The 24448-nt window shown below is 45.6% G+C and overlaps 2 protein-coding genes across 2 annotated transcripts in view; both read right to left on the bottom strand.

Annotated features, from left to right (window-relative positions):
• USP4 (ubiquitin specific peptidase 4) overlaps window positions 1–19388 on the bottom strand; it is a 31798-nt gene extending 12410 nt beyond the window's left edge. Inside the window, exons 1-13 of the mRNA XM_031611501.2 lie at window positions 19201–19388; window positions 18983–19110; window positions 18724–18854; window positions 15248–15374; window positions 13971–14116; window positions 13655–13716; window positions 9677–9820; window positions 8945–9062; window positions 8099–8272; window positions 6165–6323; window positions 4318–4542; window positions 2960–3043; window positions 2160–2254 (exon numbers count right to left, since the gene is read on the bottom strand). Of these exons, the coding sequence (XP_031467361.2) occupies window positions 2160–2254; window positions 2960–3043; window positions 4318–4542; window positions 6165–6323; window positions 8099–8272; window positions 8945–9062; window positions 9677–9820; window positions 13655–13716; window positions 13971–14116; window positions 15248–15374; window positions 18724–18854; window positions 18983–19110; window positions 19201–19373 (1766 nt within the window). The 5' untranslated portion in view covers window positions 19374–19388. The remainder of the gene's footprint in view (window positions 1–2159; window positions 2255–2959; window positions 3044–4317; window positions 4543–6164; window positions 6324–8098; window positions 8273–8944; window positions 9063–9676; window positions 9821–13654; window positions 13717–13970; window positions 14117–15247; window positions 15375–18723; window positions 18855–18982; window positions 19111–19200) is intronic.
• A 3224-nt stretch (window positions 19389–22612) lies between these two features.
• Window positions 22613–23699, bottom strand: GPX1 (glutathione peroxidase 1). The gene is made up of 2 exons (XM_031611496.2): window positions 23280–23699; window positions 22613–23202 (listed from the first exon to the last, which is right to left on the bottom strand). The coding sequence occupies exons 1-2, from the start codon at window positions 23499–23501 to the stop codon at window positions 22837–22839; spliced, it is 588 nt and encodes a 195-aa protein (XP_031467356.2). The 5' UTR covers window positions 23502–23699; the 3' UTR covers window positions 22613–22836.
• Window positions 23700–24448: the final 749 nt, after the last annotated feature.

Below are 24448 nucleotides of genomic sequence, written 5' to 3'. Positions count from 1 at the left end.
GTCATATTCTGGGTTACACATATCAATTTCAAACCCTTCTGATGGTTTGTACCTGAGAACACACCATGCAATTAGTACCACCATTAGCAGATCTCCCACTCCAGTACCACTTTCCCCAGCTGAGGGCTGCCATACCTCTCCATCAGCTTTGCTGCACTACAGGCACAATGTCCTGAAATGGGGCAGATTTCTCATCTGATTCTAACAGAAGTAGCAATATTAGAAAACTCACCTTTTCTGTGACTCATGTTATTACAAGAGACACTCCAGTGATTTGAACAAATCTTAGGAAAAAACAGTTTTCCTACCACAGTAAACAAACAGCCCATAGAGTTCCTTGCATATAAATTGTTACCTTCACAGCCCCATTTAATGCCACAGAATGTCTTCTTGGGGTTTATCCTATGGCAATGCTCACTGTAAACATAGTGCAAAAGAAACACTGGATGGTAACAGTGTTATCCTCCCATGCCTTGGCTTTTTAATTTGTGAATTTGGGGTGAAACTGCTGTAGCTGTAAAAACATCACACATACCTTCTAATACAAGGCAGCTGTTGCCCTTCATTAATCAATACAAAGAATTTTCCTTCAGGAACAGAAAAGAGACACATCATACAGTGCAAACAGCATTATACACCCAACTATATCACCTCTCAGCACATGAGGATCTTTTCCATGGCAAACATTCTGTGGAGTCTGCAGGCACAAGAGCCGTGCTTCAGTCATACGAATCAGTCCTTCTTCCACCCCTTCTCTGGGGAGGCAGAGGTAACTTAAACCCAACGAACAAAACACTTTCTAGAAGGCACTCAAGTTTTCTTAACTGACTTAAAAGAAAGAAAAATATTTCTCAGCTATATCAAAGGACAAGACATTCCATTACATCCTATCACTATCAGATGATGTAAAAAGTTAGTCTCCCTCCTGCTTATAAGCTCCTTCAAGCACTGGAATGCTGCAATGAGTTCTCCCCAGAGCCTTCTTTTCTCCACACTGCACACCCCCAGCTCCCTCAGCCTGTCTCCATAGGAGAGGTGCTCCAGCCTGCTGAAAACATCTTGAGAGGGGTTCCATGGAAAAACAGGATTAGCCAAGTTTCCTCCTGCTGTCTCTTTTCTTTCTTGCATGGCTATTTTTAACCCAGGTCAGCTCACTGCTATGACTCACAGCATGGCCTCATTTACAATTAGGCCTCCACACAAGGACACGGCGACTGCAAATGAAAACACACATAGGGCTGCAGTTGAAGCTAACACTTGCCCTTCAGTGCAGGAGCAGAGATAAACTCAGACACAGCAGTTTTCTGAGAAGGAACATGCAACAGCTTACACACACAGGAAAATATTTTTGTTGCAATTTCCTAGCTCCTCAAAGGAACAGTACCCTGCTGGGAGAGGGGCAGCAAGGAGCATCTCCATGCTGGACTTAAGGAAAAATCTCTGTAATATCATCCTTCTTGCTTTTCTACAAGTTATGGAGAAAGGTTTGCTTGCAACTTAACGCCTTAAAATATCCCAACAGAGACACCAAATGCCCTTCATAGGCACCTTAACCAGCCCGATCTTCAGATGCAATTGAAGAAAACAAATGATATGACAAGAACTTTGAGAAACAGTCTGGCACGACTCCCCAGCAATGAGTTCACAATGGATATCAGGACAGAACAGCACCAAACAGCATGTCACAGCATCCCATTCACTGCACCAGGGACATCACTGCACTGCACAATGCTTTTATACAAAGAGCAAGCTTGCAGTGGAGTATCCTCATAAGAGAAAGAGGGGACTTCTGACGAGGATCTCGTTGGACCTCACAAGCTCCAGGCTCAACAGCTAACTCCAAAGTCTGTTTTGCATTTCATGTGCAGTACTTTCCATCTTTTACCAGCTGCTACAGAGGAACACGACCTTTGCTCTCCATCCAGATGATCCGGGTCATCTCATCCACCACATGCATTGGAAACATCAAGCACAACCAAACCCTCAGCTTCACCATAGGCCCCCACACTCCCCAAAGCAAGTCTGCCTGTAGTCCTCTGCAGCTGGACACAGAGCAAGCACTGGTCTTGCAATACCCCTGCCATGGTTAGCTGGGTGCTGTAACAACCATGTCAGTTCTTAGTACTCTTTGCATCGTGGCATCTTCCCACTTTACTCACACAAAGATGTCGTCTTTTGGCATGATATGATTTAAACCTTCATCCGCCTGGAAGATTTTGTGGAACCGATGGTTATACACATCTGTCACCACCATCTAGAACAGCAAGTGAGAGTTGCAAAGAGATTGTAATAAATATTTACATAAGTTCATGCGTGCTAAATTCAAGCAACACTTTGGTTTTTTTCCATGAGAATTTTCAGCACCTGTAGCATCAGTGCTCTGTTTTCTATAACAGCACCAGGAACTCATCAGCTGCTTTCATTAAGATGGATCAGAAAAACAAAGCAAGTAACAGACTGATTTTACAGAGGTACTGAGGAGATGAGATACCACAGCTGCAAATCAGTCTGCTGGAAACAACAGCTCAAATCTAACATTTTAGGAAAAGACCACTCAATTTATAACTCGCTAAATATTGAAATAAATTGAAGTGTTACACTGGTATCCTGAAAATCCCCCCCATCACCTACAAAATCATTCGTTCTATAAAAATCTCACCCAATTCCTTTGTTATTACAAGGACATCCAAGGGGAGGTGGCCTCAAAACAGGCTGAGCATCTCACGTTACTAATTACACTGTCAGAAACACTAGAGGGGGAGGTGGGTGGATAAACAGATGGTTTCCATGCACTTTTTTTTTTATATATATTTTTCAGTCAAAAATTGCATTCAAACTTCTAATGGAGTAGTAACAGAAATATATCCTTCAGCTAATTATATATTTAAAAATTAAGACATCCAAATGCCTCTAGAAGAGCAAAGATTTATCAATATTACCACACTGCATTTATCCTTACATTTTCTGCAGGAACCCCAGAAAGTTTGGAGAGTGATTCACAGAGATCTGAGATGGCCCCCATCATCGGCACCACGACCCGGTACTGAAAAGAGAGAGAAAGCTTAGCAAAGGCAAAACAAACCTGTGTACACAAAGAGCATGGAAACAAAAACACAACTTGGAATGCCTAGTTCTGCCCAAGGTCACAGCCATCCTTTCCTCCTCTGGGAATCAGAACTGTATGCTTTAGAGAAGGACTCAAAGGCACACACTCAGAGGACAGACAGGCACACACTTGGAGGGAGCCACATGGAGCACACTGGCCTTGACTAAAAGGAGTTACATTTGACTAGTATTTACCAGGATCTTCTTGGTTATGCCATCCATCTGTACCCTCACTTGTGGCCATCACAGGCTTACAGTTCACTTTCTCTTAGCACAACCCATGTAGTAGAGACACTTTTTCTCCTGTGTCACACACCAGAGGTGAAAGGTAATGATACATACCTCTGGTATCCCAACTGGGAGATCACAAAACGCACAGAACTGGCTGTCAAAAGGACAGCAGGTGGGGATATGAGACTGAACACGGCCAATTCAGCCAGCAGAGCTCCAGCTGCTGCAACTTTGGTTTATCTCAATTCTTCAAAGTACAATTTACCCTTTCAGTCTCTATGCTACTCATTTATGTTACCCATCTCTTCAGTGAATCCCTCCTCTGTTCCTTCCCTTTACAGAACCTTGGTGATGAGTGCAGCTGTCCTTGATTTCACAGTTGTACAAAAAGCAGAATGAAAATTCACCACCAACTTAGCACACATCACCACTGCATCTACCAACCCCATACCCTTAAGATTACACTCTCTATATAAATCAAAGGTTCTAATGCACAACATGTGCAAATATTGCCAAGCAACACCTCAAAAGCCACTTTACTTTTTCCTTTGGTAAATGTCTATCCACCACTAGAGCTTCTGGGTGCCACAGATCTTGTGCACAAGCATGGCAACTACAAGGCTACTTTGTGTGTGTGCCCACCTGCAGGCTCACTTGAAATAAAGAGAAAGAAAAGTAAATAGTAGAATCTATCTCAGAAAAAAGCAGGCTTTAAAAGCAATCAAATCATACCTCTCTTTTTACAAGAGAGATTTTTTCTCCCATTTGTATGAAATTGAAAATCCTTACTTGTTTAGAGAAGCCTCCCCTTTGCCTTCTTCAAGGTAACACAAGGTAAACGTGACCATGCAAACACATTACTGCCTTCACAGAGCAGTGTATCACATAGGTAACCTCACCACAGGAAAAGTTAAGCTACCTCCTCAAAACCTAAGAGGAAGAGACTCAGATAAAGAAATTCATGCCTTAGTCATGCCTCACCTGGACAGGTCTGTGCTGCGGGTCTGCATATACCAGGGTAACTTCCAGGAGACGATCTCTCTTCAAAGGCAGTGGAAGGGTTAAGTAACAGAAGGGATCAAAGGTCACAGAAACCTTAGAGCATTTGGGACAAACAAGGGTAGATTTGAAAAGACCATGAAAAATATCCACAATGATAGAATCGTTTCGCAGTCTGTGGTTCTCCCAGGCTTCTTTTGCTACCACCTACAGAAGGAAAAGAAATTAAGTATGAGCTCTCACAAACACGAGGCACAGCAAGCACAGGGATGGAAACAAACTCTGGAAGTCAATACATATAGAGAAAATCTTCATAGAAAAGTGGGTGTACTCTATTTTCAGCCTAACACACCTGGATTTTTCTACAGTGAAACTAAGGCCCTGTATCAAGCCAGAAGTACAGTAGTTTGAAAACAAGGCAGAAATCTGTGTACTTCCTATATCAGGGGAAGTGGAAGCACCAAAAGAAAATGAAGCAGAGCTGGGCATCCTCCTCACCCCACTCACCACCACTGCTTGGAGAAAAAAGGAATAAATATACTTCAAGCATTGTTGCCATTTGCATAAAAAAACAAAAAACTATAAGCTATTGTCAGTTAAGTGGAAAAATAAATAGTCACATATTCTTCCTAAAAAAAATAATAATTGTTTTACTGGCCTTTATGAGCATTACTGCCACTCTGACTGTGTATTTACTGTGGATTCTGCACTTGTCAGTATATTTCAGTTGTTTGTACCATGACAAAAGTCAGAAGCCCAGTCAAGAGGAATGTGATCTTACTTAAGAAAGACATTCCACTATTATGTGTCCCATTTCAACGTGAGCACAGCACTTGCCAAGTTCAGAGAAACAAAAGTGCCTGTAAGGTGCTCTCCTACCAGTACTGACAGAGGATAATGGTAGGGAGGAAAAAATGAATGCGAGATTTTTCAGGCCTCTGAAAAATGGCATAAAATAATTATTTTCCTGTATATTATTTTCCTGTACCCCCTGTAGATTGGGTAGCTGGAACCCAAGTGTGCAAAACTGCTTTTATATCCATTCCACAGCACCAGAAAGGAGGAAAAATCAGGACAAGCCTGTGCAGGAGATGCAGTTGGTTCACCAAATGTTAGGAATTCATCAAGATCCACTGCAGTACCATGTTACAATGACTCAACTCTGCATAAAACTTAGCTCTCGCTTTGCTTTGTTCAGACCTTTTCATACAACCTGCTCAATGTAACAGTTCACAGGTTACACTCATCAAGAGGCCACAAGGGAGCACACCTGAGTACTCCAGTCTGTCTGAGTGCTGCTTACCAGAACACTGCTTAAAACACAGGGCACTCATTCATACAATTTTTTTTAGAGCCACCCTGGCACTTCCACATGCATCCCCATCCCAAAGTCCACAGACAGTCAGCATTTGCCTCAAATTGATGCTGACAGCTGCTGTCCAGACTACCTGGAAGTTGATAGTGTGCATGAGGTAGTCAAGAGACAAGGTTATAGTGATAACTGCAATCTACTTGTACCTATCTTTTATATGACAAGATCAAACTTCCTTCTTTTCCACTGAAAATCTATGTCAGAATGGTATGGTAAGGTACTTTCTTGCTTGGCAGGAAGAACAGAGCTCTGCTGTAACACAGAGCAACAGATTTGTGCTGCATGGTGCCATGAAGAACCATCCAGGCCACAAGGCATAACAGGATTCTCTCTTCCCAGGTATAGTGGCTTTGCAGGGAAGGCATTATTGTGGTTAGTGGGCAGGAAGCATCACAAAACCAATTTACACTCCTTCAGGAGCACTGGTTGCCCTATTCTCTAGTAAAGAGCACCATACCGAATCGGGCCTGCCATTGGCATCCTTCAACTCCAAGTAAGGTTTCTTCTTCACTCTATTTAAATCCTCATGCAAGCCATCTAGAAGAAAAGCCAAGAGCTCCTGGGAATCTTGCTGCTGGTATCCTGAAAACTGAGGAGCAAATCGGCCAACCTGTGTCTGCAACATAACACAAGAGTTAGAGGGGACAAGTATAAGCTGTATGCAAAAGACAGTGAGATAAAAACACAACCTAGCTTTTACAAACCCCATGCTGCCTTATATTAGCAGCAGACCCCAGAGATGAATGCTAACAGAGTAGAGAGAGCAGAGGTTAATTTTACCAACCATTTTTCACTTCATCCCTGAACTACTATGAGAGATGAATGTATTTAGTGCTATAACATGGAAATCTGAAGTAGGAATATTAACTCACAAACCTGCAAACAACGAGCACAGAAAACTTCTCTGCACGTTGCATTTTTTACTTTATTTCAGAAGCCTACAGCCACAGTGCAGAATTAATGCATGACAACATCTTGAAGATGAAGACAGAAAACACTTGCAGAAGAGCTAATATTGATTGGCTCAAAGCTAAGTTTGAGACCAGAGTCACCAGTAGTCTGCAGCTAAGTATGAACCTAGAAGATATAACAGGCTGAGTAGTAAGAGCCAGAAACATCACAGCCAAACACAACCTCTGCTACTCCATACCACAAGTGCCATATCACAGCACTGCCACTTAACCTTCCTGCTTTCACAAACAGAATTTCTGTAGTACTCCATTCAATGACTAGCTGAAGCAGTGGTCTGTCCAAAGGGTCATAACTTATCTTCTCACCAACATGTGGCACCTAACACAATTCTAGACTTATGCTTAGCACATTTTAATTACAATGACAACTGCAAGGAAATCCAAGCCGAAGGGCTGAGATAGTTAAAACACTGTCGCTCATCAGCAGCAATATTAGAAAAAGCACAAGTAATGCTACACAGGGAAATAAAAAGCAACACTTATTCCAGTCTTAAATAAGAACAGCCAACAGTAAGACACTTTTAAAGATGCCCACTACTGTTTACTTCCTCCAAACAGTTTACAGAATAACTTTAATAGAGATGGATGGAGTGCCACCAACTTCAAGTGGCAGACATTAAAAACATCTTGCTGCTTCAGAACTACCTCTGACCCTACAGAGGACAATTTTTGTTGTAGGCAGGACTTTGCTTCAGGTCTCAAAAGCATACAACTCAGCTTAGAGACTGCACACACAAAACTCAACCAGCAAAAGGATGCGAATTCACAATTTCAGCTCACTGCTTATTTCATGCATTTGGGATGTCGTTCTTGTTTGTATTACTGAGATTGCACTTACAGAAGCAAACTTTTAATGTTCCTTTGATGCTTTTATTACGTTGCCCTGGAGCATCTCTGTGTTATATTTAGAACAAAAAACATAGTTTAAATTTTCCTAGGGTGGTTGCACACCACTGCTACATTGCAGGGTTTCAGCTGGAAGCAGCGCTGCACTGAAGCACCGCAAACACTGAACCAACAGATAACACGGCAGACAAGGAAATGCTTTCTGCTCTCTACTTCATCATTCCATTTTTGCATTTACAGCCTGCATGCTGCTAAAAATTAACAGCTGGCAGCGCTCATGACCTTGCCTAGTTTTGTAGCAACAGTCATGGTGACACATATATAAAAACAGCTCTCAGGTTAGAAGGTCATTAACTAAGTAAGGCACTGTGATAAAAAGCAACAGCCAACTCCAGGTTACGACCTTACTTTCTCACTTGTTTTTCCTTCCCCATACTCCGAAAAATAGCTCCTTAAAAACTGAAGTAACACTAAAGCAGTTCTGTTGCTAGAGCTTTTGAGACACCAGAATTTGTGGAAGGCATGTCAGCTTCTTCTGCCAGAGAGCAACACTATAAGAACACAGAGTACTTACTTTAAACATACGTGGGGCCACATGAGATTGCCTCCCAGACCAAATCTGTTTAATGAGTTCTGCATAGGCTTCTGCAATTTCTCCTCTCATCCCCAAGGGGTTGCTGTGATTTATTTCAGCTTCGTATTTATCTTCCAGGAAATAGTCAGTCAGAGGAGGAGTATTGCTCAGACACTAAAAAAAAAATCATTAAGGAAATGAACTTACGGCACTGTACAATAAATCTGTGTGACAGTGAAGAAACAAATCTAACTTTCACATCAGAACACACACTAAATGTTTTAACAAATCTGGTGAGACAGACTAATAATACTAAAAAAAAATCTCTCAGGAAGGTGGGATCCTTTAACTACTGTAACTGGAAAATGGCTGGAAAACAAATAAAAAAATAAAACACCAAAGGCTACAGCATTCAAGAGACTCATTTCTCTTAGTGGATGCCACACTGGCTACTCTCATGCAGCAGACGTGCCCACAAGTGCAACCCTTCTCTTTGGAGCAGTTTCTACCAGTTTATCAATTGTAAGACACATAAGGCTCTCTGGCCTGCAGCAACTTAGTTTTCCTTCAGGAATTTTTGGTTAATTTGTTCTGTAACTCCCACTGACACTTCATCAACCTAAAAAAAGCTTCTCAGCATAATGCTGAAGCCTGACAAGCCAAGTCTGCAAGAGACCACAGTTCAGTGTGCTCATCTTACCAATGCTGCACACACAGGTTAAAACGTTTTCCACGTCAGACTATTTCTGCATAAGCACTTTTCTTTCCACAGGTTCTGATTCACAATCTCTGCGAGGTGAGATTGCTCTTGTGCTTAATCTGAAGAATGCGCTTTTCAAACTTTACCTGTAATGCAGAATTCATGAAGCAGGTATTCCCAAGGTTACTGAGTCCACAAAGGCCAGGCTGGGACAGGGAAGTGGAGTCCCTGCTGCTGTAAGAGTTACAGGCAAATCCAGAACCTCTGGAAGAAAGACAACACAAAGTACTCTGCAATGAGTCTATCCAGTCTTGGTCATTTTGAAGACCTGCTCAAACATGTGTGAAAGAATTGATTAATGAGAGGCACCAGCCTTTGTGTTTCTGCTGCTTCACAGTGGCTAGATATCAGTATCATGAGATACACACACTAACTTTGGAAACATTAATCACTACAGGGTCTATTATTAACGTTTGCATCAGAACACTTTCATTTCCTCTGTCTACAAGTACACAGCACTCCATCCTAATGTAGCAACCTAGTGCAAGAGCTGGTGTGATGAGCTGTTAGAGCTAGCAAAGAAGTCACAGTTTCCGCCTGGAAAGGTTGCTGTCACAAAGGCAGATGGAAAGAAAAATATAATCCTTTCCCTCATATCCCCAGTCCTCTGAAAATCAGGCCAAGCTCTAGCAGTTAGCAGTACCAGAACATGTGCTACTCTTCTAAGAGAGCAGGGAACAGCAGAACCTAATTGCCTCAAAAGTAAGGTTTGATTAAAGTGACTCAAACCAGCATGACAGTCCTTTTCTATACAGTCAAGGAAGAGCAGCAGTATTCACATGAAGGACAAAGACACAAAAGATGATTGCAGCTCTTACCCCCTGCCCAGGCTGGAGCTGCTCAGTCCATAGGAGTTACTGCTATCACCGTTAGTAATGACAGATGTGGCAGATGCTGAGGAGTAAGAACTTGCTGAAGGTTTTGAAGAGGTAGTGAAGTTTCTGCTAGTTGCAGTGCTTGACCTGGACATGGAAAGGAAAAGGAAAAAAGAAAAAGTAGAAACAGTACTTTTACTTTTGTCACCCCCAACACCACCTGCCACAAAATCCCAAGGACTTGCCATTTTACAGTTAGCCCCTCCACAGATTTCATTGCTATCACCTGTGTGATCATGTTTCCAAAAACACATCTGAACAGAAACATCAGACAGAAGTAGGAGTTGCAACTCTTGCTTAAGGCAAAATTCCTTGGTCAGACCAAAGTAAGAATGTATTTCAGATGGCACAAGTAACAGGACATCATGATTTAACTCTACTCATAAACCAGCTTGAAGCAAACAAAAATTATGGTCTTAATCATCACAAAAGACTCACCTCATGTTAAAAGCAGCAACATCAGTTCTTCTCTACGTAAGACCCAAAACAGAATGGTAATCAGCAAGAACCAGCAGTTTGTCACTAAGCTGGCTGATACAACTCCATTGCCTGAGGGCAAGGCACACCACTAGTGTGGCACACAGGCAACACACACAGCAACCCTCAGCACATTGCAGAGAGGGGTACTGGAGGGAATGCACAGAACCAAGCTGTTTGGGAAGGCAGTATACACAGAAGATGACAAAGGGAACCTGGATGGTAGCAATTAAGGCTGGCAGAGAGAACATTCCCTGAGAATATAATGGACCCGGTTACTTGGGTTATGGAGAAAGCTGAGATACTCAAATTTTTTGCCTCAGTCTTCACTGAGAAGTGCTCCAACCACTGCTCAATATGCACAAACCAAAGGCAGGACTGGGAGAGAACAAAGAACAACCTACTGCAGAAGACCAGGTTTAAGACCACGTAAGGAACCTGAACGTATTGAAGCCCACAGGACTTTATGAGATGCATCTGAAGATCCTGAGGGAACTGGTAGATGAAGTTGCTAAGCCATTAGCCATCATACTGGGGCAGCTGTGACAGTCTGGTGAAGTTCTCACAACATGGAAAAGGAGAAACATAACCCCACCTTCAAAATGGGAAAAAAAAAGGAAGATTCAGGGAACTACAGGCCAGCCTGGCTCATCTCAGTGCCTGGTAAGATCATGGAGCAGACAGATCCTCCTGGAAGCTATGCCAAAAACACATGGAAACAGAGGTGACTGATGACAGCCAACATGGCTCAATTTAACCCAGCAGACCACAAACAATTTGAAACATCAATAATCACCGCAGTCAGAAACTCGTGTTTCATTTTGCAGCACTGAACACTTGGATTCAGCTTCTTGTGGGCACTGGCTTGTGTTTATCTCCATCTGCTGCCTGTGGACTTCTTTATTTCACTTCCATTTCTCATACACCACAGAACTTTAAGTGCTCAAATCACCTTTTAACTTTCTCATCGACACAACACTTTTAAGTCCTCCAGTAACAAAATCATCTGCCAAGTGTTCAACAACCCATTAGATTCCGTCTGAAACCTCATTAACCCACTTATCACCTTTCTTGACAACCTAAAAGGATGCTATCATTTCACATGCCATTTACCAGCACATCAGTTAGGAAAAGAAAATCTTCTGATCCATGCTCAGGATTCCCCTGGTGAACCACTGAGGTTATTTTTTATTATGATACGTACCTCAAGGCTGCTACAGGGACTCACGTTGCATAGGTTGCCAGGACTGGAATCACAGCCCCACAGAGTCCAGCACACACTCAGGGCTCACGGTCAGAAACCCCAAACGTACAACTTCACCTTTCACAGCATTGCTGCACAGTGCCCCCACTCTGCCAATTATAGTCAGGCATCTCAAGTTCTACCACGCAACCTTTTGAAAACCCACACAAATGGCAAGGGAAGAGAAATCTGTCATTATGCTGCTGCTCTCCAAAGATTAATCTAGTACAAAAACTGTGATAAGCAAAAAAAAACCCAAAAACCTGCCAAGATGAACTGCTTGGAAAAAATGAAAATCTTTTTTTTGTTGTTGTTGTTTTAAGTGGTTGGAAGGCATAAGCAAAAGTATTCCAATTCAGTTGATTCAGCTGATGATACCTTGAGAGCACGTGGTAAAATTAGTCCTTTTATAAAGTAGGGATCCAGAAAAGCAAAAACAATACTTCATAAATGCTTCAACAAAAAAAAAGGAAGAACAAGAAAAGCTATGGCCATCATGAAATGCCACTTAGAAAGTTCACATATGCAAGAGTCTCTCCAGGAGAACTGACATAGTCAGTTACCCAAAGCACAGCACCCACTGCAAGCACACGTGCTTGAAAGTCAAGAAATGAAGGCCTGCCCTTGAAATCCTTGGCACCATTACTGAAGGGGTCCCCGAGGTCACCAGCACATGAGGCAACAGGGGAAGAAGAGTTTCAAACTTAGAAGGGCATTTAATTATAGCATGATGTGCATACAAAATACAGCAATGGCCTTAAATCACACAACAATTTCTGGCATTATCACTGAATGGTGGATAAGGTCGAACAGAAGCCTAAAGCAAGACAGGGCAGTTGAAGAAAAAGACAGTTCCAAGGGTGTTCCAAGATGAGTGAACTAAACAACAACTCCTCAACATTTTTATTGGAGAGTGTATTAGGAAGAGAGAAGTTCACTGAATGTACAGTGCCATCAGTGAACAGAAGAGCATCGTACTTCTCTCTTCAGCTGAGATGCTGGCTACATTTCACTTAGGATTCATAAACTACTCTTAATGTAAAATAGTACTGAAAAAGTTAAAGATTAAAATATGAAAAGCAGTTGGAGAATATTCAATTACCAAATAAACTACAAATGACAAAAAAGAGCACTTATATGAAGATATGCCATAAAATGGGAAGGAAATGAAATAAATTTCAGAAAAGATCATGACTGACACGAAGGGAAAGCACAGAGCAATCACAAATGGATTAATAGAGAGCAACATCAATGATTCAAGAGAAAAAAAAGTAAATCTAATTCACTGTGATCCTACGGACATCCTCTTGACCCACTTCCCCAGCATGACATCTCTGAAGTACAGAATCATTTCAAACTAGGTTTCACTAACAATCTCATTTTTCCCTCTTCTTCAAACGTAGCTCCAGTAGGATCTTGATTTCAAATGGAACAACTTACAAAACCTGCTGCCATTTGAACTGCATTGCACAGAAAAGATTTCCTTTATCAGTATCAAATCTGATGGCCTCAACTTCATTGGATTTTGCCTTCTGCAGTTTAACAATGAATAAGTCATTTCTCATCACTGCACATAACTTACACTCCACTACACACACACAGTATTTCATCACACCCTCATCTCACTCATGTCTTCTCTAGAGATTAGAGAAAAGATTTATAGCAATATTTCCAGGTTTCTAATTGGTTGGGTTTTTTGATATTTTTTTGTTAGCTCTTGTTTTTTTCTGCAGGGGATGGAAGGCTCACGTTTGTCAGGCTGTTTGTATACTGCTTTTAATGAGAAACTACTAGAATGTGGAATATTCACTACTGGCATGGCATTCACATGCTCCAATCATTTTTTTCCTACAGCAGTAGAACACTACAGACTTTTCCTGGCCTGTCTATAGAGGTAGTTTCCTAAGTAATCTAGCTGAACAGAAATAGCACTTCTGTCTCCTAAGCACTGCAGAAACCTAAGCTATTTAATCCTTACGCAACCTATTTGAAATGGGCTTTAGGACAAAGATTGTTGCTAAAACAAGAAAGCAGCTGTAGGGCAACTGAAGGATATTTATAATGAAGATCTGACATCCTCCAAAACACACAAAACAAATTCACAATAGCCACCAATAACTGGGCCTCCACAGGGAATGCACACTCACTAAACTCAGCAAACAAGCTGAACTAAATAATAGAAGCCAATACTTTACTCTTACTTTGCAAGGAAAGGATGTTGAGGCCACGTGCCATCTTCATTTTTCACCTCTATTAGGACAAGCTGGAAGAGAGTTCAGGTAAAAAAAAAAAAAGTAACTAAAAAAATCCACTATACATTTCACAAAGTCATCAGTAGAGCAAATATTGATAACTGTGATTGAAGTACTTGACATGAAAGGAAAACAGTACATGACCATCTAAAAACTTTAGAGATAAAGCACTGCTCAAGGAAACCTGCACTGCAAATTGCTGAACGTTATCAGAATACAATGCCACCATTTACCACAAGCACTGGAAAATAAATATGTCCCTTACCTCCCCGTGATAGATGTTTGCATCTTCCAGAGTGACACCCAGCTCGCTGAGCTGCTCATAGGAGCCATCAAAATGGCTGCTCCATAACCTCACATCCTTCTCAGCTGGGATTTTAAATAGTTTCCGAATCTCTTTCACAAGAGTGGCTGTTCAGGAAGAAAAAAAAGTAACACTAAAATTCCTAAAACACAAGAACTTTTGAAGAAAATAAACTGGAAAGCCAGTCTTCTAGCATCACTATCTGTCAAGGGCTTCTGAGTAGGAAGTGCACTGTGGGAGTTACAATTGCTCCTATAGCTTCTCTAGTACTTAGTGTGAAAGAAATGCAGTTATTTTAGTCACACATTTATGTGCCAAGCCCTCTGTTCAACAGCATTCAGAACCACTGTGATGTTCCTGCCCTGCCCAAAGGACAGCTTTGGTGGAAGAGCCATGATTTGAAAACGCAGGTTCAAGAAGAAAGTGTTTTCAGTTATCACCAGCAAGCTGAAAGAAGCCTCTTTTTTGACAAATTACAGCTAAAATCCATCATTTTCACATCTGAAAATACAGGAATTACACAGAGGGCATGTTTCAGGAAGTAGAGAAGCATAGGAAGAGCCACTGAGAGGACATCTAAAACATTCACACTCAAGGAAGGAATTATACAATAAGAACAAAAGACTGAACTGCTTTATACGAGCAACACAGAGGTTTCTCAAGGACACTGGTTAGTAAACAACACGTTCTGCAAAGCCTTTAATGACATCTCCCTGCACTGCACAAAGAGTCACTATGACTGGAAGAAACTTCAGGGTGTTCCTAATCCGAGCGTTCAAAGCTGAGTCAACACTGCATTCAGCCCAGGCTGTCTGGGACACAGCCAGCTGGGTGTTCAAAGCTGGCAAGGAAGGAAAATCCCCATTTGGGCTCTGTTCAAACGTCCAGCTGTTCTGACAGGCAAAACTTTTTCATTATATTCAGTTGCAAACCCTGATGTTTCAAATTATGACTACCATCTATTGTTATCTTGCTTTGTGCTGCAGTAAAGAACTCGCCTCCTGCGTTTCCAATAACCTCCTCACAGGTCCTGTGAGGCTGTTAAGAGCTGCCCCTAAAGTCCTTTCTTTCCCAGGTCAACCACAGCTCCCTTAGGCTCTACTCAAAGATCACGCGCTCCAGCTGGACCACCTTATTGCCAGACTGGTTCTAGTCACATCATCTTTCTTGCTCTGGAAGGTACAAAGCACCTCTTGACAAAGCATCAGAACAGCTTAATGCATGAGAGAGCTACTTACCAACACTATCTCTTCTGCTGAAGCAGCAGCTGATCACGTTGGAGGGACTGCTGCTCTCACACAGCTTCAGCTCAAGAGGATAAACTTCAACTTCACAGTGCTTTGCATACAGACCAAATTCCATCACCTGCACACAGAAAGAAGGTGAAAAATAACACAAATAATAATAAGGTATTCTGCAAGATTAGTTATTCCTCTTCATCTACAGATTTAAAATCATATTACAGCAGGAAAAGCAGCACATCTTAGAGGCCAGTTATATGACAACACCAGTGCAGCAGGAAGAGGAAAAAAAACAGCTGAGAATATCCATACCATCTGATACTACAGCTTCACAGTACTGTGGGACAACAACTGCCCCCCCTCATACCCTGACACCAAGTACTTCTCTTTACCCTGAGACCAGTTTTCAGCTCATTGGTGCATAATACTGAACTACTCAGTTCATAATTAATTGACACTTAATTTTCCAGCTTTGTGATACAGTGACTCCACCAGTATTATTATTTAACTACACATGTCTGCCTACAAGTGTGTTGCTTTCAAGCTTGCTATTTTATTCATTTAAATACTATGCTCATTTCCTGCTCTTACTGTTGTGAAGAAATACATACAGTACAATCCTGAAGTCCTGCAACACAGCTTGCAAAAGTGATGCCACACGTATCTATGTAAATAAAAGGTTTAGTTCACTTAAAATTGTACAGGAAAAAAGTGATTTCTCAAGTACTAAACTTGAGAAACCTTGAGATCCTTCTCAACTTGGATACTGCAAAATTTACCCTATTAAAAAAATAACATGAAAAACTAACACATTACTCACACAGCTCTCTGCAGCTAAAAGGTCTAAGAAACTCACACCATATTTCAACGCAGTAGCAGATATAGAAGATTTTTCCCCAAGACATCAGACTTGCTGCAATCCACATCACAATCTATAGCTGCATTATTTTTAGTAAAGTGGATGAATGAAAAAAAAAACATGAAACACATACAAAAAAACACTTTGCTCAGTTTTGGAAAGAAAAGAATCAAGAATAAGAGATGAAGCTTCTGTTGTTGCTTAATGCAAAAGAAACCATTCACAAATTCTGTCTCTTTTTGAGCAGGAATTTTAGCGAACAGCAGAAATGGAAGAACACCTTTCAAGAAGTTCCTGACCATATCACTGCATCTGTTCACAGAACAGCAGTGTGGCTTGGGCACACATTTCAGGTCATTAAAAAAAAAAAAGTCTTCTTCCATCACTTCTCTGAAGAGTTCTGGTAAGCTAGCTTGCTCTCTGTACTAAGTTGGCCAAAGGAAAATTTGGGTCATCCCATTGGGCAGCACACTCTGAGCACAACACATAACATATGGAACCATATGCTGTTCCATATTTTGTACATTTATATACTCTGTAGTGGTACTTCTATATAGTGACTGTCCCAAGAAACAGTTTCGAAATATAAAATAAGATGAGCTAAAGATACATCCAGTCTTACCCTCCTATATTTGCTTCCAATCACCAGACACACAGGGACGAAAGAAATCTCAACTTGTAAAATTATGAGGACGCATGAATCCATGATGCATGAATCCATGATGCATGAATCCATGATGCATGAATCCATGATGCATGAATCCATGATGCATGAATCCATGATGCATGAATCCATGATGCATGAATCCATGATGCATGAATTGATCCCCATTTAAGCAAAGAGCACTCAGGGATCACAGGTTTAAGTACATTACTTCCAATGCCATCTAAAACATTCTGTCACTAGATACCAACCAGGTTACACTCACATGCAGCACTGTGATTGGTGCACCCCACTGACCTTTCACTTCCTATTTTCTCCAACAGAATGCCACATCCCACAGACACACTATTCTGCTATATTTCTAGGTGCTGTTTTTTTAAACAGCAAAATCCACTACAACTGGCAGGTTATCAGAGACTGAAGTTCTTGCAGCAATTCTAGACTTTAAAAAAAAAAAGTTATTTTTAATTGACCTGTGATAACTCAGACTATCTGCAAAATAGCATTTGCTCTAATCTCTAGCACTCAACAATTTTGGGTGTTCAGATCAAGTATTCAGCACCATGACTAAAACAAAAACAAAACCCCCTCTACCTGTAAACAACTGACAGATTTCAGAAGAGTGACATGTGAAGTCTACCTTTCAGAATAGCTTACATACTCAGAATGCATTCATAACTACACTTGCAGAAGAAAACACCTTACAAGCTTATAAAAGAAAACCACAAACACGCCTTTTCTTTTTGGAGTTTAGAGTGCCAGAATTTTGGGAGAGAAAACACAAACCAAGTTCAACTGCACAGGAAGTCCCCAAACCATCTGCATTAATAGGTAATTTATGCCAGTTCTGTCTTTGATTTCTGTCCTGTCTTTATTAGGCCAATAAGCCTAACAGATTGCATGCTTTAGTACAGCCCAAACTATTGCATACAACACAGAAACTCCACATTGCTCCAAACAATCATAAACATATAAAGGTAACTGGAATAAGGTTCATGGCTCTCACCCCACATAACCCATCCACAGAGAGTCAATGAGGATTCAGGCACTTCAACTGGCAAATCATGCTCTTTAAGACAATTAGCTAAGCACAACCTGACATTATTATCTCAACTCACATCCAGTGAAACAAACACCACAGAATAAGGTTAGAAAAGATCTCCAAGATCATCAAGTCCAACCATCACCACCATGCCCACTAAGCCACGTCCTACAGTGCCACATCTACCCTTTTCTTGAATACCTCCAGGAATGGTGACTCAACCACTTCCCTGGGCAGCCTGTGTCAGTGTCTGACCACTCTTTAAGAAATTTTTCCAAGCATCCAACCTGATCACCCCTGGTGCAACTTGAGGCCGTTCCCTGTCATCTTATCACTGTTATCTGGCAGAAAAGGTCAATCCCCACCTCACTACAACCTCCTTTCAGGGAGTTGCAGAGAGAGAAATAAGACCTCCCCTGAGCCTCCTCTTCTCTAGATGAAACAAACCCAGTTCCCTCAGCCACTCCTCACAGGACTGTACTCCAGACCCTTAACAGCTCCATTGCACTTCCATGGACAAACTGCAGGACCTCAATGTCTTTCTCAGGAAGAGAGACCCAAAACTGAACACAGTACTCGAAGTGCAGCCTCACCAGTGTGACAATCACCTTTCTGCTCCTGCTGGTTGCACTGTTTCTGACACGTGCTAGGATGTTCTTGGCCTTCTTGGAAACCCCGGCACACTGCTGGCTCATCCTTAGCCAGCTGTCAACTAACTCCCCCAGATCCTTTTCCTCCACACAGCTTTCCAGCTGCTTTGCCTCCAGCCTATACTGTTGCCCCGGCTCGCGTGTGACCAAAGTGCAGGACCTGGCATTTGGTCTTGTTGGACTCCACCCAATCAGCCTCAGCCCCAAAGATAAGATAACAAAGGTATGCTGAGGAAACCCTGCTCCACCCCTACGTACTTTCCTCACGATGGGCTGCTGTCCCTCGATGCAGCGGTACCACGAAACCAGCTTCTGCCAGGCGCTGCTGGGCACCAGCACGTAGTCCAGCTGGGCGATGAGGTGCTCCTTTAAGCTCTGACTTTCCCCATCTGGAAGGGACACGCGCTTAAGGTCCGGCTCTCTCACACTCCTTCCCTCCCCACAACGACCGTTGCCCGGTGAGCCCCGCGCAGCCCCTCAGCCCCCGGCGGGCCGGGCCGCACAGGGCCGCACTCACCGCTCAGCAGGCACGCGTTGTCGATGGGCCCAGGAAAGAGGTTGGGGTCGCCCACGCCGGACACGTCCCACCTGTCGTAACCCACGTAGCGCTTCCAGAGGCTGAACCAGCGGCTGGACAACAGGTACCTGCAACACACGGCCCGGCGCGGCCCTCAGCGCTGGCAGCCCGCTGGCAGCCCGGGGACAGGGCAGCAGGGGAGGGCCGGCCGGGCTCACCAGGACTCCCCCAGCCTCATGGACGCGGCCATCAGTGGCCTCAGCTCGGCCCGCTGCACCGCTGGGCTCGGCGCAGCCGACTCCAGCGCCGCCGGCTCCACAGTCGCCGAGCCCGGCGCCTCCGGGCCGAGCTCCGGCCGCGCCGCCCCCCCTCCGCCCTGGGCCGCCGCCATCTTGGTGCGCTCACACCTCCGCTACCGGAAGTCGGCCGTGTGCGCATGCGCTCTGCGCGCGGGCGCCATTTTGTGGCCCCGCCCGGGTGACCGGAAGTGGTGGGGGCGTGGCTCGGCCGTCCGTGATGTGTGGCTGGCTGTGTGCTCCCTGCCGCCTGGGTTTTGTGGCGCCCTGCTCAGGGTGCGGGCCTGGGGGGAGAGCCCTCAGATTGGGAGGGGAAGGAGAGAGAGAGAGCAGAGCTGAGCAGCGAGGGGAGCTCGTAGGAGTTGTGAAAGCGCCCCTGGGAACCGCCCTTCAGGGAGATTGTGGTGCTCGTGTGTTGCACCTGCAGAAGTTTCCCAGAGTTCTGTTCATATCACATTACACCACCTCTGTTTCCTCGGTACAAGCATTCAGCAGAACGTCCTTCACTCCTTGGTACAGAGACACAGCTCTCTCTGTTACCTAAACAAACTGCAGGGCAGGGCAATCCATCAATGAATGCCAGCGAGCTTTAAGAATACTGCCACAACTCGTGTCATGGGTGTGTTTTACAGTGAGTCAGCTGTTCTGAGGCAAAGCATGGCTGAGCTCTGCCAATCGTTACCTCCTAATAGGAAACAAAATCATCTCATTCGTAGGGCTGAGGGAGCAAGGGCTTTCAGGCACCACCCAGCTGTAGGCAGGTGTTTCCTCCTGCCTGCCCATAGCAGTGACCAAAAACTGACTACAAGTCCTCTGGAAATTTGTGTGTGTAAAGTTTGTGTGTGCAGTGCAGCTCATCAGAAAGGAAAAAGGAGTTATAAACTGCAGAAAGAGCTTTTAACAGGCTGAGGAATAAAGGGCTTTTTTAATTCTCCACTTGATGGCATTTCTGTTGAGTAAATGCTTCTGAACGCCGCTGTTCCATGATTGAGGGTTATGTCCTTGAGGCTGATGGGCAGAATGCTGGGGAAGCCAGGAGATAAAGGCAGGATAGGACGTTTTTATTTGCAGCTAGTTCACACTCCTGACTGTGTCCTAACTGAACTTGTTTAAAGGTTCAAGGAGTTGATGGCAGCTTAGAAGGTCACCCTGATCATGAGGGGAAGGAGGGGCCAAACACTCTGGGAAAGGCGGAGAGCTGGGGCTGATACGTAGAGGAATGCAAGTGCAAGGGGTGCAGTGGCAAAGGAGTAGCTGTTAGCAGATACATGTTACAGTAGGAAGGTGTAGGAGTAGGAAGGTATTGGAGTGTAGATAAGATACGGAAAGGGCAATGTCTTCAGGCCACAGAATCACTGAAGTGCATTACCTGCAGTGAAATGTCTCTTTCCCACATGGTTCCAGTAGTGTTGGAGCACAAGAACTGTGCTCCTTTGTGTGTGTCACCAAGGGATGTTTCCAGGCTGCTCCTTCCACCACCTGCTGTCTGGGTGTGATTAAAGCAGATGGGGAAAGAGGCTGAGAGACCTTTACCTGCTCTGCACACTTACTGCTGGGACTGCAGCATGCTTACATTGGGATGGTTTCTTTTTCTGCTGATTTTCATCCTAGAGTAGCATCACTGCTATCATTCTGCTGCTGTGTGTCTGTCCTGGAGCTGCCACTTGGCTTTCCTGCCAGTACAGCCCCAGCAGCCAGGAGATAAACAAATCCCTTGGCCATCAACACAGAATGAGCATTGTGTACAGCTCCAGCAAGCAGCTCTCCCACCTGGGGAAGGATCCCTTTGTTGGACTGCCCTGGTGCCCTGCTCCTTGCAGTTCTACAGGGGCTGCAGACAAGTGGCAAAGCGTGGAGTGCCCTGCAGGGGCTCCTGCTCACACATCTCAGGTGCAGTGAGCCAAGATTAAGGAAATGCCACAGCTCACATCGAGTAAGATTTTTAAATACAGTGCAATGAGCTCCTGCTGCCCGTCAGCCACTGTGCTTTCAGGGTATTTCAACATCCTGCACTAATTAAGGAAGTGGATTTAATTGCAAAATGAATCCACCAAATCAAGCAGCTTCTGCTCCAGAGGCAAAATGAGCCACTGAAAACATCCTGTTTTTTTAACAAAGTTAAAAAGTTAAGGAAGTTCAGAAATAGCCCGGTGAGAGTTGTGCAATCTGAGCTGAAATCCGGATTACTCAGGGGGAGCGGGAAGCAGGGTGGAGCTGCCTGCAGGCTTTGCCTTAACAACGGGGCCAGGAGGGGCCTTGGACGTACTTGCATTCATGGAGCAACCAAGAAATGAGAAGCTATGAACGGGAAAAAAAAATACATAAATGCCAAAGTTAAGTGGTTTTAGTTATGAAAACAACACACAAGTGATAGAGCTTGAAAGTGTTGTGCCTTCCCAAATTGCTGGTACATGCTTGAACTCGGCAGTGTAGCACCATGTTTACACTCAGTGCTTCGAGGCCTTGTAAGGGTTGATTGTACAGAAACTGTGAGATATCTGGAGTGAAAGCTGACTGCAGGAGGACCTTTGAAGTGAGATAGCAGATGAAGTTTGGCACATGCTCACGGCTTCCAGCGGAAAACAGCCCCAATTTCAGCATTCAGCTGTAAACCCTGCGTTGCTGCCCAGAAACAATGTCAGGGTCATTGCAGCTCCACCAAACACCTGTCAGATCAGTGTTTGTTGGGAATCAGAAACATGGCAGTAAAGGAATTGAAACAAAATGCTCACCCACACTTTGCATGTTGCCTACAATTCTTGTGCCCAAGGGGCAACAGCGATAATCAGAGGCGAGGCACAGCTTCTGCATGAGAAGTAGTCAAACAGGCTGGGAACAAAAGAACTGGTTCTCCAGGTAGATCCCCCTGTGTAGCTGCAAGGTGACCTGGGCTGAATGCAGGCTCACAGAATCATGGAACCTTTATCCCCAGCTGCCCACTCAGCCACGTCCCTCATTGCCACATCCCCACATTTCCTGAATACTTCCAGGGTCAGTGGCACCACCAGAGGTGGACATCAGGCTGCCTCCAACACAGAGCAGTGCCGGGGACTTCTGGGCAGACAGGACAGCAGCACCACACACACTCACTGCTCCAGCTCTGGGTCTCCTTGGGGCATCCACTGATGCAAGACGAAGAATGGGCGACCTCAGGCAAAGGCTGCTCCTCCGCAGCCCCTCGGTACAGAAGTCACAAGCTGTGCAGTGGCTGCCAGCTGCCTGGGCACGGCTCAGCCTGCCCCAGCCTGCACCCAGGCAGAGGGTGCACCCAGCCCTTGGCCATCCGCTGCCACCCCGTTCGTCCCGACTTGCCCACATTCACCACACCGTAGCCTTAAAGCAGACTTTTTCTTTATTCAGAGAATCCCACACCATTACCCACACTCACGCGCTGCTTCCCCAGGCTGAGTTCCCCCAAACACTTCACACGCAGCTTTGAAAACATCGGGCGCACTTCGAGGATTTGGAAGATGCGCCGTCACAAAGCAAAGCCTGCACGGACATCGGGGGTTCAGCCAGAGCAGCGGCCCTTCGTACAACGCAGGTGGGGCCTTTCCTTTATTGCAGAGCCTCCTTGGGCACCTTCTGGAGCAGCAGCTCGATGTCGTCCTGCAGCTTGATGGTCTCGAAGTGCCGGCTGTAGCGGCGGAAGGGGACGCCGTCGGGGCCCACGAGGAACTTCTCGAAGTTCCAGGAGACGTCGTTGCGGCACACCGGCGACCAGACGATGTACTGCGGGTTGGTCATCAGCGCCGAGGGGTCGTCGTGCGGGAAGGGCAGCGCCTCTCTCAGGAAGACGAACAGCGGGTGCGCGCCCTTCCCGTTCACCTCGCACTTCTCGAACATGGTGAAGTTGGGTTTGAAGCCGTTGCCGGGCCGCACGTACTCCAGCGAGCGCAGGATCTCCTCGTTGGTGGCGTTCTCCTGCGGGGAGGAACGGCCCCGTGAGCTCCCGGCCGCGCTGCCGCCCCGCTGCGCGCTGCGCGCTGCCCGCTCCATACCTGGTGCCCGAATTGGTTGCAGGGGAAGCCGAGCACGCGCAGCCCGCGGGGCCCGTAGCGCTGCTGCAGCTCGTTGAGCTGCAGGAAGTCGCGCGTGGTGGTGCCTCAGAGCGACGCCACGTTGACCACCAGCAGCACTTTGCCCTGCAGCGAGCCCAGCGCCAGCGGCTCAGCCGCGCCCAGCGGCCGCACCGAGATCCCCGCCAGCCCCGTTGCTGCCATGGCCGCTCCGCTCCGCTCCTTCGTACAGACGGACGGACGGACGCACAAACACCCCACCCACCCCGACCGCTTTGTCCCGCCTCAGCTCAGGCGTGCACCGCCCGCCCCTTTCCGCGCCTCTCTGCGCTGTTCGGGGCAGCTTTATTAGAGCCGGGGCCGGGCTGGCGTGCAGGCGGTGCTGGGGAGGGGCCGCGGCACGCAGACAGAAACACGGCGCGGTTGGAAAGGACCTCCCAGCCCCACCCCTGCCGCGGGCTGGCCGCCCTCCAGCTCACGCCGGCCAGGGCCCCTCCGTGGGCTGGGGCACCTCCGGGGGCGGCGCCCGCGGCCGAGGGGCGGCTCTGCAGGCGGGGGCTGGGATCGGACGCGGGGTAACGGAGGGATCGCTTGCGGGGGAAGCGCGGCGGCGGAGCCGCAGCTCGCGAGCTGGAGGAGCGGGCGGCCCTCGCTCAGAACCCCGCGGCTGATGAGTGGCTGCGTAACGGCGGCTGTAGCGCTGCAAACCGGTTTTGTTCAACCTATTTATAAAAGGAAGAAGAAAAAAAAAATCTCCGCCCCGAAAAGGGAACAGCACGGCAACGAGTAAGCTCGGTAACAGCGGCGGATGAAATCCCCACGGGCGGCGCAGCAGCTGCGAACTTCCTGCTCTGCGGCCGTGTCACCCCGGGGCGGGGGCAAAGGACTGCCTTTGCGCGTCCAGAATAGTGCCTGTCCTCCCCTTCAAAAAGCTAATGGTATTTTGTAGGATTCGGCCTGGGTGCAGCTCGGTGCTCCCTTCCACAGGGCACTGACCCAAAGCCAGCTCTGCTGGCAGAGGCTCTCAGCTCCGAAGCAGATGCTGGAAATACCAACACGGGCACAGACGCATGCTGCAGCACAGCTCAGCCCGGAGAAGAAAAGGCTGAGGGGTGACTTCATTGCAGCCTCTGAGTTCCTAAAGGGAGCCT

The sequence above is a fragment of the Phasianus colchicus genome, chromosome 11 (genome assembly GCF_987193195.1).
Source record: "Phasianus colchicus chromosome 11, bPhaCol1.hap1.1, whole genome shotgun sequence".
Taxonomy (NCBI): domain Eukaryota; kingdom Metazoa; phylum Chordata; class Aves; order Galliformes; family Phasianidae; genus Phasianus; species Phasianus colchicus.
Note: the sequence above shows the minus strand (reverse complement) of the source record. Positions and strands in the feature narration are given on the sequence as shown.